At 38.2% G+C, this 12869-nt stretch overlaps 2 protein-coding genes across 3 annotated transcripts; both read left to right on the top strand.

Annotated features, from left to right (window-relative positions):
• Positions 1 to 222: 222 nt before the first annotated feature.
• Positions 223 to 6690, top strand: crtam (cytotoxic and regulatory T cell molecule). 2 transcript variants are annotated; one of them, XM_085363364.1, is made up of 10 exons: positions 223 to 279; positions 2256 to 2396; positions 2531 to 2683; positions 2835 to 2954; positions 3710 to 3865; positions 4316 to 4576; positions 5602 to 5667; positions 5781 to 5927; positions 6111 to 6197; positions 6533 to 6690. In XM_085363364.1, exons 1-10 carry the CDS (start codon positions 234 to 236, stop codon positions 6688 to 6690), a joined length of 1335 nt encoding a protein of 444 aa, XP_085219490.1. In that variant the 5' UTR covers positions 223 to 233. The 2 variants fall into 2 exon arrangements, with proteins under 2 accessions (XP_085219490.1, XP_085219492.1); XM_085363366.1 differs by having other exon boundaries at positions 6096 to 6197.
• A 1291-nt stretch (positions 6691 to 7981) lies between these two features.
• hspa8 (heat shock protein 8) lies at positions 7982 to 12111 on the top strand. Its single transcript, XM_085364295.1, has 9 exons — positions 7982 to 8064; positions 9047 to 9256; positions 9529 to 9734; positions 9826 to 9978; positions 10061 to 10616; positions 10714 to 10916; positions 11071 to 11269; positions 11349 to 11581; positions 11669 to 12111. The coding sequence occupies exons 2-9, from the start codon at positions 9052 to 9054 to the stop codon at positions 11864 to 11866; spliced, it is 1953 nt and encodes a 650-aa protein (XP_085220421.1). The 5' UTR covers positions 7982 to 8064; positions 9047 to 9051; the 3' UTR covers positions 11867 to 12111.
• The last annotated feature ends 758 nt before the right edge of the window (positions 12112 to 12869 follow it).

Genomic DNA, 12869 nt, shown 5'->3' with positions numbered 1-12869 from the left:
ATAGTTGTAAATTCAACATTCAACTCATGTTTGGCAGCAAAACTACAAACAGGAATAAAATGCAATCATGGTCAGCTTCCACTTCTACTGTAAGGAGTCACATGAGAATCTCTCAAATCAAAAAGTTAGGGGAAACCACAGAGCTGTGATGTCATGGAAGGTCCCGTAGTAGAGTACATATAGATGAGTGATGAGGAAGTGCACCAGAGTCAGTGTGTTTCTTCGTGACAGAGATGGAACTAAAACTTGTGCTTAGCGTCTTTGTGCTGTACATTGAGGGTGAGTGTTTGACTTTTTACACTCTTTGGCAGTGTTCGATCTGATAAGTGCTGAAATAGGATCGTAACCTACATGACTGGAAAAAGCAGATGAACACAGTGAGGATGACTATGCCTTGGAGTAAACAACTTCCTTCTGAGGCTGTTTGTGATCTTTTACATTTAGATGATTTATTATATAGAGAAAATTATGGTACAATTACAAGCTCTCATATTTCACACAGAAAGTGCTTCAATTTTCAGTAAAAGACTCTGTTTCATTAGTTATGCATTAGAGGAATTTGCATTTGGATTTCTGTTTGCTCATGTTCACATCAACTGAACCTAGAAAGTTGGGATGCTGCATAAATTGTAAATATAAACTGAATGCAGTAATTTGGAAATCTGCTAAACCCATATTGTATGCACAGTAGAACATAGAAAACATATCAATTGTTTATACTGAAACTTTGTACAATTTCATAAAAATAATAAGCTCATTTTGAATTTGATGGGAGCAACATTACTTAGGAACACTTCCTATCACTGTGTTTGTGTTTGCCATAAATGCAGGTTAAAGCTCTGTCGTGCAATACATTAGTCTCTATGCGTAGCACATCTGGTAAGACACCATTAGTGCTATTAAAAGCATGTAAAACAGCTTGGCTTGATAGGAGGAGGTCTGGGTGAACTGGCCTACCAGGATCCTGACCTTTCACCTGTTGAGAACATGTAGCATATCGTGAAACAAAAAATACAACAAAGAAGTCCCAGGAGTAGCTATAATCCTGTCATAAAAGAACAGGATAACATTCCTCCCCCAAAGTCCAGTAACTGCTCCCTTAAGTCCTCCTATGTTTATGGACAGCTCTTAAGAGAGTTGTATTTATTTTTTTATTAAAATGATAGATTTTCTCAGTTTTAATATGTTATTGTTTTTGTTCTGTTGTAAATAAGATGAGGGTTTGTGGCGTCAAATTGTTGCATTGTGTTTTATTTACATGTTACAGTACCCTGGCATTGTTGGAACTGGGGTTGTATGTTGAACCAGTTCACAACTTCTCAACTCTGTTAAATGACTGACATAAAATGAAAGTTCTTTAGGACAGTTTCTTCTATGACATAGAGTATATATGTAGACTGGCCCTTTAATAGTTGTCAGTAATGGAATGATACAGATGAAAACCTTATAATGAGACAAAATAGACAAAGGAGACTGGCTTTAGCTTTGCATAAGAGCAAACAACGTAACATACACAGTATACAATGTATATATTTTAGTTAGCATTAAGAACTTACTGAGAAATTACATTTTCTGTATTGATCAGGCAATACAAATAAAATTAAAAAAGAAACAGAGACAACCAAAGCCTTGAGGGACATAAAAATGACTGTACTGATGAAAAGTCATCAATACAAATATTGGTGGTTGTCAGTTGATGTAATGGCATGACTAGCACACAAACTGCAAAAATAGCTTTATGACCTCTGCAGTGGTGTCAGTGTGCCCCCAACAAATGTGTTTTCCGTGTGTTATTTGAAACCCACAGAAAAGAAAAAGCCCCCAAAGGCCCCATGAACAACCTACAGCAAATATATATTTTTTCCTCACACCCGCCCTACTTTCTCTTTCACCTTGAAAGCACTGACCACATTACTTCCTGTTAGAACAGAAATGCATCAGATGTATAACAGGGGGGCTGCTTATTTTGTAGCTGCAATGAACAGCATTTTTTTCCTGTCACACCTCCTCCACACACCTACTGTATATATACACAGTGACAGGCCAGTGGCAGAGGTGGTGGCAGATGAGTCAGACTGTGAAAAGTTTAACTGAACTGTTTAAAACTTAACTTGGACATCTGTATGTGTGCCACTGACTTTTTAATTTCAGCAGATGGTTGCTCACTTGTTTTTACCATGTTAGGAAATGTGTTATGCACATTTCGTTCTCAAAGAAACTTTAACAAAGTCAAACTTCCTTTTATTTTATTGCAGTTTCACTTGCAGTATTGCAGCATGTGACGGTCATGGAAGGTGAGAACCTCAGCTTAAGCTGTCCTGTTACCAATGCTGACAAGACCAATGTGGACTGGAAAAACCCTGAAGGATTTGTTATGTTCTTCAATCACAATCAAGGTGAAAATGGCATATTCAGTCACAGTAATGAATGTAAAAACAAAAACTTAAAAAGTGGCAAATGTTTGGGCCAAAATTCAAACAACCTTTGGTGAAAGGCAAACATTAAATAACTTTAAATAAATTGTTTCCAGCCTTAAAGGACAAACGCTACAGAATCGACACACTGTCTGAGTCAAAATTCTCCATCAGTGTTTCCAGCGTCAAATTTAACGATGGAGGCAATTACACATGTTCTCATTATGGAGACCAAATAACAGAGAAGATAGTGGAGGTGACAGTGTTGGGTAAATATTATCTTACGTCTTTCTTTTTACTTTCTTTTCACATCTTTACTAGCGATGGGATCAGACTTTGACAGTTATACTAATTACCAAAACAATTACCACTGTGTTGATCTTGTTTCATAAAACTTTGTCTTTTGTGATTCTTTTGAAGGTTATCCCAAAATGTCAAAAACAAAGCATGAAGGAAAGACTGTCATAAAATGCACTGCTGTGGGGAACCACTTTGCTCCTCAGATTTCTTGGAAAATCGACGATGGGTCAGAATTTCTTGGTAAGTTGGAAGAAAGTGAGAATGATAGTTTGAGGTGTTAGTTAGAAAAATTGCCCTTCAATCAGGATTTTTCCCAGTGGATTTTCCAAAAAGCTGAATTGAGGTGACTACACAAGGGGATGCCATTTTGATATCATTCCCTTGCTGATTACTCATATTTATGTATCATAAAATGTTTTATGATACATAATTGGCAAACAAATGTTTGCTAATTTCTATACATAGATAAAAATAAAAAAAGTTACATGTATATTGTGAACTCAATTCAATTCAATTAAGAGCAGTTAACTAGGAATAAGCACAAAAAGTGAATTTATTTGATACTAGGAAAGGTTGATTCTTTTTGATAATAAATGCAATGTATTCTTCCTAAAACTTAACTACTGTGCTTAAAACCACAGCAGTTAAGAGTGGATGGATGGGTTAGGGTTAGGTTAACATGGGTGTTAACACTTACGTTGCGGAATTTAGACATTTGTAGGTGTATTAAAATTAGTGACAGCAACCAGTGAGTGGGCTCATGTGATGATGATAGCATGACCCACACTTTCTGGAATCTTTGCTACTATGATGAGACTGAACAACGTTCAAATGTTTTAAAAAAAAAAGACTTTAAACAAGGGGGATTTTGAATTTTATTTTGAATTCCACAGAAGAGTAGTTTCCGTTACAAAGGGTTGATTTGATCAAGTGTTGCATTTGTGATGGTGTAAGTTGATGCAATCGATGCTAATGACATCTATCCCATTTTACAGCTCGTAACCAATTCCAACAGGAAGCTAAAAAATACATCTCCACTGGGATGATTGAAATTCTCTCAGTAGAGAAAAGAGTTACTGTGAAGTGTCTTGTTCGTCACCCTGCATTGAAATCAAAACATCTGATGAACTTTGTAAAAATTAGACGAGGCTGTGAGTATATTTCATTCATTTAGTTTTTCAACACCACCACATTATAGCAACAGTTTTAAACATTAAAAGAGTAAAATCATCCATTTTATTATCCATGACTTGTGTACAGTGAATAACTTCTACATAAAATGTTCAATTTGAGGAACAGTGACTGTGTAGTTGTGTCGTCACAGAACAGGGAAAGCACTGGGGTTTTTAACTCATGAACTGCGCCACAAAACAGTCCATAGAACCAGACTGTGAAACTGTCTGACCAAAAATAAAAACAAAAAAAATGGCAAATCCACGTAATTTCCCCATTCTGTGTTGTTAAAAAAATCTAGTTTCCTCTATTCTAATAAAAATGAAGTGTGATTTGCAGATAGTTTTCATGACATCATGAATTTTAACTTTCTCTGAACTGAGTGTTGTTTCTACTCAGTAGTAACACAAGTCCAATTTCTGTCACAGCAAAAGGATCCCACCACACATCCACAGTCAGTCCACATACTGTTAAAGGATCAACAAAAGTGCCAGGGACAACAACCATGTGGATCAGACATAATAGAACAGCAGTGTACTCCACCACAAGAAATGAGAACAAGCCCTTATCAGAGAGCTCAACGGTTCCCTCCAGTCTGCAGGCTTCCACCAGTGACCCAGAGATGTCTATCACTAGATCTCCTCAGATCCCTGTTACAGGCCCTACAGACCCACATCTCAGCACTAGTGGTGAGTGGAAACTGTCTGCATTTTTATTTGTTTTTTATGCCCCGTGGATTTCAAGAAACATAAGGTTTCATATTAGATAACACACCTTAGGATGAGCTTAGGGACACAAAAGAAAGTAGTGGAGAAATGGAAGTTTTAAAAAGAAATACATTTTATTTAGTTCACAATGAATAAAACCCCATTTTACATTTTAAGTTATGCCATACATCATATTTTAAATGAAACTTAAATCCCTCGATCTGCTAAAAAGGAAAGTGAACTTTAGTGGAGAAATTAGCCTACAATACATCTCTTTGTTACTGCTTAGTATTGTGTGTTTAGCATATTACACTAACTGTGAGCCTATGGGGTGGAAACAAGAGTGATCACATACAGTGTCTAAAAGGTCTCTTAACCACTACTGTGGTTGATATAACACCAGATGTGTTTCCTGCAATGGAGAGCTTGAGCTATATGAAACTCTGTCATGTTAGATGTATTCACTGATTGGGAGGCTGCAGCTCTGTGGGCAAACAAAAACTGTTCCGAGAGCATATCTGCTCTGATCGTCAGATATGCTCCAAAAAAAGCAGTTTACGTCTTCTGTCTTCAGTGTTTCAAACCTTGAACACTACTGACATGTAATTGGTTAGAAATGCACTATATATGTGTGAATTTACTCACACAGTAAATTCAGTGTAATATTAAAATTTAAGCAGAATGTGTGCAAAACAGTTATTTGTCTTCCATTTTCGCATGTTACCTGAGCTTTATATATTCAGAAAATTACTGTAAAAAAAAAAACAAACACTAAAAATTAATTTAAAAAAAAGTCCTATCGTGTTCAAACAGGGTAAGCAATGACACCATTGAGGCAGTAGGCCCAACAGGTTCTTCAAATATGTGTGTTTGATGCCACCTATTGGTTACTCTGGAAAACTACAAAAAAATGGTTCCATTTGAAAAACATAATAGACCTGGACTGTAGTAGCTTCATAGAGTCTGTGTTAATTATTGTACCTCTTTTCTTTACTACACCTTTAAAGGCTGGACATATTCCCCTGAAACCACAGAGAACATCACCATTGATAACATGGACAGTAACACAACAGGTACATTTACACTCAGCTTGAATAGTTAAAATAACAGTTCCTCTTCTCTGAGAATCACAGAGAACACCATGTGTTTTAAAATCCTTAAGGTTCGGGGTTTTCTCTATTTCCAGGGAATTTTGACTTAAACATGCATAGAAAAGACCAAGAAAATTCATCATTGCTGGTCTTGCTAGTGACATGCCTGATCTGTGGCCTTCTAGTGGTCGTCATTTTTTTTGCTATCAAGCTGAGGAGAGCACACATTGCCTGGAAAAGAGGTAAGCAGGTCACGTTTTCTGTTTGATGTCAGACTAAAGTTGCTGTTATTTACAATTTTACTTGACTATAGTCTGGCTAAAAATCATACATTCTTGCAGCAAGTGTGTTGTACTTTCAGGAATTGTGATCTAAATGTATTTTTATTTATCTTACAAAAGATTTGACAGTTTTTATTGTTACAGAAAATGAAGACTCTAATCCATCAGAGGAGAGCAGTAAATCTAAATCAAGCCATGAAGAAAAGACCTCACAAGCACAACGGAGAAGAGGTACAAAACCTTTTAATTAGATGGTTGTTCGCATCTATGACTGTATTATACCTTCTGTTTAAATGTGAATATTATAAAATGTAGCATTTGCTAAAACATGACTAGGGTCATGTTGGCAGCTTAGAGAAACAGCACACTTGTCAACCAGAGGATAAAGTTCACTTACTTAGGGAACTCAAACTCAAAAATCCAATTAACCTTTACATATTTTGAATCCCAGTTAATGGTCAGGGAGTGCTTTCATTGACACATTTTGCCCAGTACACTGTAAAAACTGCCTTATCCTATCTTAAAAGAGAAAATGGGATATTTATTGGTATTCTTTATTGTTACAGGCCTCTTCAATACAGCCTTCACACAGTATGTTGTTGAAGAACCAGCAAAGACGATGACTTCAGTGCAAAACACAGCTGTGATCACAGCAACAACTTCTCAACATCAAACTACAGCACAAACTTTAGCCAAATGTGATGCGAAGGAGACATCGCTATAACTGTCTTGAAAACACAGTTTTCATGATATCAGCAATTTTCCATTTTTTTCTGCACTTGCATGGCAGAATACAGGGCAATCATTCACTTATTATTGTTAGGAATATGTGCTTACTTATGGTAGGTAGAACCTACCTTTGATCTTCAGCAGCATCAGTTCTTGGTGCCATGAATGCCACAAGATGTTGAAAAAAACGACTTAAAGTATCTACATTATGTTGACATTATTCATCACATCATTTGTCTACTGTACTTTTATCCTTGTTTTCATTCTGTTACATTGCTACAGCTACCGAAGTCCACTGAACTCACTGTTATGTTCATGAGGGTTAGATTTCCTGTGTGTAATGGTCAGTAGAAGATCTCATAAACATATGCTCATGGTCAGACAAAGGAAAACATTTCCCCATACCGATACATAACCTGGACTGTCGAGGTCCATTCAGTCTAACAATTGACGACAAGTTAATCCCCCCCCCTTACATCATCAGTCATGCCATGTTTTTGTTTTATATGAACATTATATGTAACGCACCTGACCTGTATTTACAATAGTAGATAGCACTGCTGCTATATGACTGGCGGATGACCAGCATCAGCAAGAATAAGCATGTCTGCAGGTGTTCCTAATGAACTGTTTGAATGTCTACACAGGATCAAATGTGGCAACATAATATCTGTAATATATACTGTGTGAATATAGCATATATGTTGCCTTGTATGTATATATTTTGTATGTTTGGGTTGAACATGTAGCAATAAATTATATTTTGCTATAATATATTGTTTTTGAGCATAGATAACAGGCTATGGGAAACATTCATATCATATACATATTATCAGCACTCTGTGGCTTTGTCTCTGAAAACGTGTCGAGCATTAATACGGTAATATAACACTAAGGTCTATATGCATATTTTTAAAAATAGCTCCATAATATATCAATTATGTATGAACTTAAAGAGCGTTATGTAGCTTACAAAAAACAGAAGCCAAATCAAGCACCGAACATGACTGACATACTTAACGGTAAAATCTAAAAAAAGAAAAGAAGAGAGAGATGATTTGCCTTCTACACTTCACACAAAGCTTCCATCTTATGGCATGCGGGTATTCACAACCATTATGAAGCAGTCACAATAAAGCAGGAAGTGGGATGGATTGTGTCTCGCGTCATCGGTTCACCAAAGCCTCATTGGTGAACCGATGAGGAAAGACTCAGTGACTGCGCCGATTGGATGCTGTGCCGGTGATATAAAGGGTTCGGCTAAAGGTTCAACCTCCTTTCGCTTCTCATACCGGCAGGGTTGAGTCACCGTGACGCTAGTCCATTCCAGCCCAACAATACCCACAGTCAACCTCAGTTCAGTAACTCGGTAAGTCATTCTGAAATACATTGGTGTTAACAAAAAGTTCTAGTATATTAGTTGAATTTGCTGGCAGGATTTGCTTTATGTATGACTGATGTGCATGTTCACTGGGGAATGCTGAATTTTCTCCTCGTGTTAAATGCTTGACGGTTATTTTATTAACAAATATGTATCGCATAGTGAATTATGAAGGTGAAAATATTCATATCCTTGTTATCGAGGCGTAATCATCGGCTCAAATGCTGCATTAAGGCTATATAATGGCGGAGGGGGAGGGGGGGGGGGGGTGGAGAAATCCTGACGCGTTCGAGAATGTTCTCGAACAACTGTTAAGCTACCCGGATACCCGGAATATACAGGCTTCCGGTTTTTGTTTTTTTCTTTTTTTTGTTGTTTTTTTTACTCTAGAGCAAAAGTAAAAGGTTTTGTAAGTCTTTTCAGATTTAATTCTTTAAATATTTTCTTGTGCTTTAGACACATTTTAATACAATAGTTTTAGTATCAAAGCACTCTAGCTTTTAGATTTCCGGTTGTACCAGTTTGCTGTGCACGTGATTTATGACTGACGCATGGCTATTGCTTGGCCATGAGCCACGCTCTTTCAAGGCGGGTTCCTTCATTTTTTTTCTGTAAGTGGGTGGGTTGTTGGAATTGGGGTTTGTTAGCCCAATAACGTTGTTAAAATGCTTAATGTTTTATGGCCAAGGGGAAAATAAAAGCTCTTAATCAAATTTATATAATCAATATAAATTTAAAAGACAACTCTAAATTAAACTTGAAGGATAATTAAAGCAAATCAACTAAAACCATATGTTTTTGTTGTACATTCTAGTTCTATTAGTCTAAATTGCCTTAAATTGAATAATTGGGTAAAATGTAGTTGTTCAATTGAATTTGACATTAAGCATGTTATAAAGGATTGAAGTAAAAAAGTTACAGGTAACTAGAAGACCAATATAAATGTAACACTGTTCTTGCATTTCTTTAGGAAACATGTCAAAGGGACCAGCAGTTGGTATTGATCTTGGGACCACCTACTCCTGTGTTGGTGTGTTCCAGCATGGCAAAGTTGAAATTATTGCCAATGACCAGGGCAACAGGACCACACCCAGTTATGTGGCCTTCACAGATACCGAGAGGTTGATCGGCGACGCAGCCAAGAATCAGGTTGCCATGAACCCCACAAACACAGTCTTCGGTAAGGGTTAAAATTTTACTTAACAGTAAAAGTCAATTTGGTTGATGAATACCAATTTTTTTTCAAGGTAGGACACCTTGAAAAAATTGGTATTCATCAACCAAATTAAGTTAACGCCTCAGTTTTACCACCCATGAGCTTGTCTTGAAGCAACTCATCTCTGTTAAAGACCAGTCTTGAGCCTTGTGGATTTGAGGGAAGAATGATAAGACTATTGCAGAAGTGTATTGCATCTTTTAAAAAAAAAAACTAAATATAACTTTCTCTTTCAGATGCCAAACGCCTTATTGGCCGGAGGTTTGACGATACAGTTGTGCAATCAGACATGAAGCACTGGCCATTTAATGTCATCAATGACAATAGTCGCCCTAAAGTTCAAGTTGAGTACAAGGGTGAATCAAAATCATTCTACCCAGAGGAGATTTCCTCCATGGTGCTGACAAAGATGAAGGAGATTGCTGAAGCCTACCTCGGAAAAGTATGCTCTGAATTTTCCTTTGTGGAATAGTCGCAAGTTTTCACATGACTCATCAATTTAATGTCCATATTTTTTTTTTTTTACATTTCAGACTGTCAACAACGCTGTAATCACAGTGCCCGCTTACTTCAATGACTCTCAGCGTCAGGCCACAAAGGATGCTGGCACTATCTCTGGCCTGAATGTTCTGCGCATCATCAATGAGCCCACTGCAGCTGCCATTGCTTATGGGTTGGACAAAAAGGTAAATGGGTAAAAATTTATTCTGGATTATACTACTTTTTTGTTAACTGTCTGTTCTTAAGCACTATCAAATCTGTTCTCAGGTTGGATCAGAGAGGAATGTTCTCATATTTGATCTTGGTGGTGGCACCTTCGATGTATCCATCTTGACCATTGAGGATGGTATCTTTGAGGTCAAATCCACTGCTGGTGATACTCATCTTGGTGGGGAGGACTTTGATAACCGCATGGTCAACCACTTCATTGCAGAGTTCAAGCGCAAGTACAAAAAGGACATCAGTGACAACAAGAGGGCTGTCCGTCGTCTGCGCACTGCTTGCGAGAGGGCAAAGCGCACCCTGTCTTCCAGCACACAGGCCAGTATTGAAATCGACTCTTTGTATGAAGGAGTTGACTTCTACACCTCCATCACAAGGGCTCGATTTGAGGAGCTCAATGCTGACCTCTTCCGTGGCACCCTGGATCCTGTGGAGAAGTCACTCCGCGATGCCAAGATGGATAAAGGGCAGATTCATGACATTGTATTGGTTGGTGGCTCCACCCGTATCCCGAAGATCCAGAAACTTCTCCAGGATTTCTTCAATGGAAAGGAGCTCAACAAGAGCATTAATCCAGATGAAGCTGTGGCCTATGGAGCTGGTAAGTTTTCAGAGGAGAAAAAAAAGCTACTGATGATAGCTGTCCTATTATAATCGGAATTTAGTTTTTATCTTGAAATAATTTTTTTTGTTTTTAGCTGTCCAGGCTGCCATCCTGTCTGGTGACAAGTCTGAGAATGTGCAAGACCTTCTCCTTCTGGATGTCACACCTTTGTCTCTGGGTATTGAGACTGCTGGAGGTGTTATGACTGTCCTGATTAAACGTAACACCACAATTCCTACCAAGCAGACCCAAACCTTCACCACTTACTCTGATAACCAGCCTGGTGTGCTCATCCAGGTAAGTGTAGCCTTATTTATCTTGGCCTTTTAATTGCAGTTATGTTAATTTCTGCCATTCACATTCCACTAGAGATTGAGACTCATGTTGTCAGACATTAGCATTTGTGTAGATGTGGAGTGGAAAAATTATTGGCTGACCTCTATTTCAACAGGTTTATGAGGGTGAGCGTGCCATGACAAAGGACAACAATTTGCTGGGCAAATTTGAGCTAACTGGAATCCCTCCTGCTCCTCGAGGCGTTCCCCAGATTGAAGTGACATTTGACATTGATGCCAATGGCATCATGAATGTCTCTGCTGTTGATAAGAGCACTGGCAAGGAAAACAAGATTACCATCACCAATGACAAAGGTGGGTTTTGATTGATGACAGTTTTGATTGATGACCTCAAAATTCTGGCACAACTTGTGACTCTTTGCTGTCCTTCTAGGTCGGCTCAGCAAGGAGGATATTGAACGCATGGTTCAGGAAGCAGAGAAGTACAAGGCAGAAGATGATGTTCAACGTGACAAAGTGTCTGCTAAGAACGGCCTGGAGTCATATGCTTTCAACATGAAGTCCACTGTGGAGGATGAGAAGCTGGCCGGCAAGATCAGCGATGATGACAAGCAGAAGATCTTGGACAAGTGCAATGAGGTCATCAGCTGGCTGGATAAGAACCAGGTAACCCCACCCCCAAGCACACACCAGAAAAAAATCACAATAGTATCAATTGCTATGAAGGGCTTATACAATATCTATATTTTGTAGACTGCTGAGAAGGACGAGTATGAGCATCAACAGAAGGAGCTGGAGAAGGTGTGCAACCCTATCATTACCAAGCTGTACCAGAGTGCTGGAGGTATGCCTGGAGGAATGCCAGAGGGCATGCCTGGTGGCTTCCCTGGAGCCGGTGGTGCCGCTCCTGGTGGTGGATCCTCTGGACCAACCATTGAGGAGGTCGACTAAACATTCAGCTATACCAGCTGCTACCTGACGTGTTTTCTAATAAAGTAACCCTCCTAGAACAAGTAAAATGCAGGAGTGAAATTTAATGACCTAAAAACAGGGTTCAGAGATGTCATTTATGGCCATTGTTTGCAACACAGGTGCAAGGGAACAACTTGTAGTTGGCATGATTGAGCAGAGTCTTCAAATGTCAAAGTGTTTTGTGTATGGAGATGTAACTGCCTTGACAATAAATTAATCTTGCAACCCTTATGTGTTGTACATTAACTTCTAACTTGAAACTGGAAGCTCTTAATTTATCTCAAAGCAGGATCTGTAAATATCTTGGGGTGGGGTGGGCACTGTCTTAATGCTCTATTGACTAATTTGTGAAATTCTCAGGATTCTTTGTCAAATGTGAAATGAAACTAGAAATTCCTATGGCTTACCTGTAGGTAGGTTCAAAGTAAACAGGGAAAGTATCCTCCCTGTTACTTTACCACTATGGAACATGAATCTACAGAATGGGCTCAACATTTCTAACAAATACACTCCAGCTTTTTTTTTTATTTTATTTTTAAAGTTTTAAGTGACAATTTATTAAATGGTAAAAGGAGGAAAATAAGCATTTTGTATAACAAATTTACTAAAACAATGTTTTAACCCTTGGATGCACAGCCTACCAATATCTACACTCTTCCACAAATGGGGTCAAAAATAACCCCAAATAAAATCAGTGTTTTGCTGTAAACTTAGTACTTTAAAATGAAGAGTTGTAATATTTTTATATTTGAGGTATTCCTCATGAGGCGCTTTGCATTTTTATTAATTTTAAGGAACTGCAGTTTTTGTATCGCTTGTATCACTTTTGTATGCTTGTTCGGCATATACTGCAGAAGCTGGGTCCTTCCCTCTGAAAGGCACAAGTTGTTCATCCACTGTAACACAATCACGTGAGGATGAATTTGTGCCTGCAGTTGACCAGGAACAGGCCCCATATGTAGCAGAAAGCTGCCATGTGGTT

Source organism: Diplotaxodon limnothrissa, linkage group LG10, assembly GCF_057381915.1.
Source record: "Diplotaxodon limnothrissa isolate DT_005_m linkage group LG10, D_limnothrissa_male_GT1.1, whole genome shotgun sequence".
Classification (NCBI taxonomy): Eukaryota; Metazoa; Chordata; class Actinopteri; order Cichliformes; family Cichlidae; genus Diplotaxodon; species Diplotaxodon limnothrissa.
The sequence above is the reverse complement of the archived record's forward strand: the minus strand, read 5'-3'. Positions and strand labels throughout refer to the sequence as shown.

Excerpts from the sequence above, each read along its gene's own strand:
- crtam (XM_085363366.1), top strand. The coding sequence starts at position 234 with ATGGAACTAAAACTTGTGCTTAGCGTCTTTGTGCTGTACATTGAGG. Across the intron at positions 2,684-2,834 it reads AGTGGAGGTGACAGTGTTGG|GTTATCCCAAAATGTCAAAA; the intron begins GTAAATATTATC and ends ATTCTTTTGAAG. Across the intron at positions 6,198-6,532 it reads ACAAGCACAACGGAGAAGAG|GCCTCTTCAATACAGCCTTC; the intron begins GTACAAAACCTT and ends TTATTGTTACAG.
- hspa8 (XM_085364295.1), top strand. The coding sequence starts at position 9,052 with ATGTCAAAGGGACCAGCAGTTGGTATTGATCTTGGGACCACCTACTCC. Across the intron at positions 9,735-9,825 it reads CTGAAGCCTACCTCGGAAAA|ACTGTCAACAACGCTGTAAT; the intron begins GTATGCTCTGAA and ends TTTACATTTCAG. Across the intron at positions 9,979-10,060 it reads CTTATGGGTTGGACAAAAAG|GTTGGATCAGAGAGGAATGT; the intron begins GTAAATGGGTAA and ends ATCTGTTCTCAG.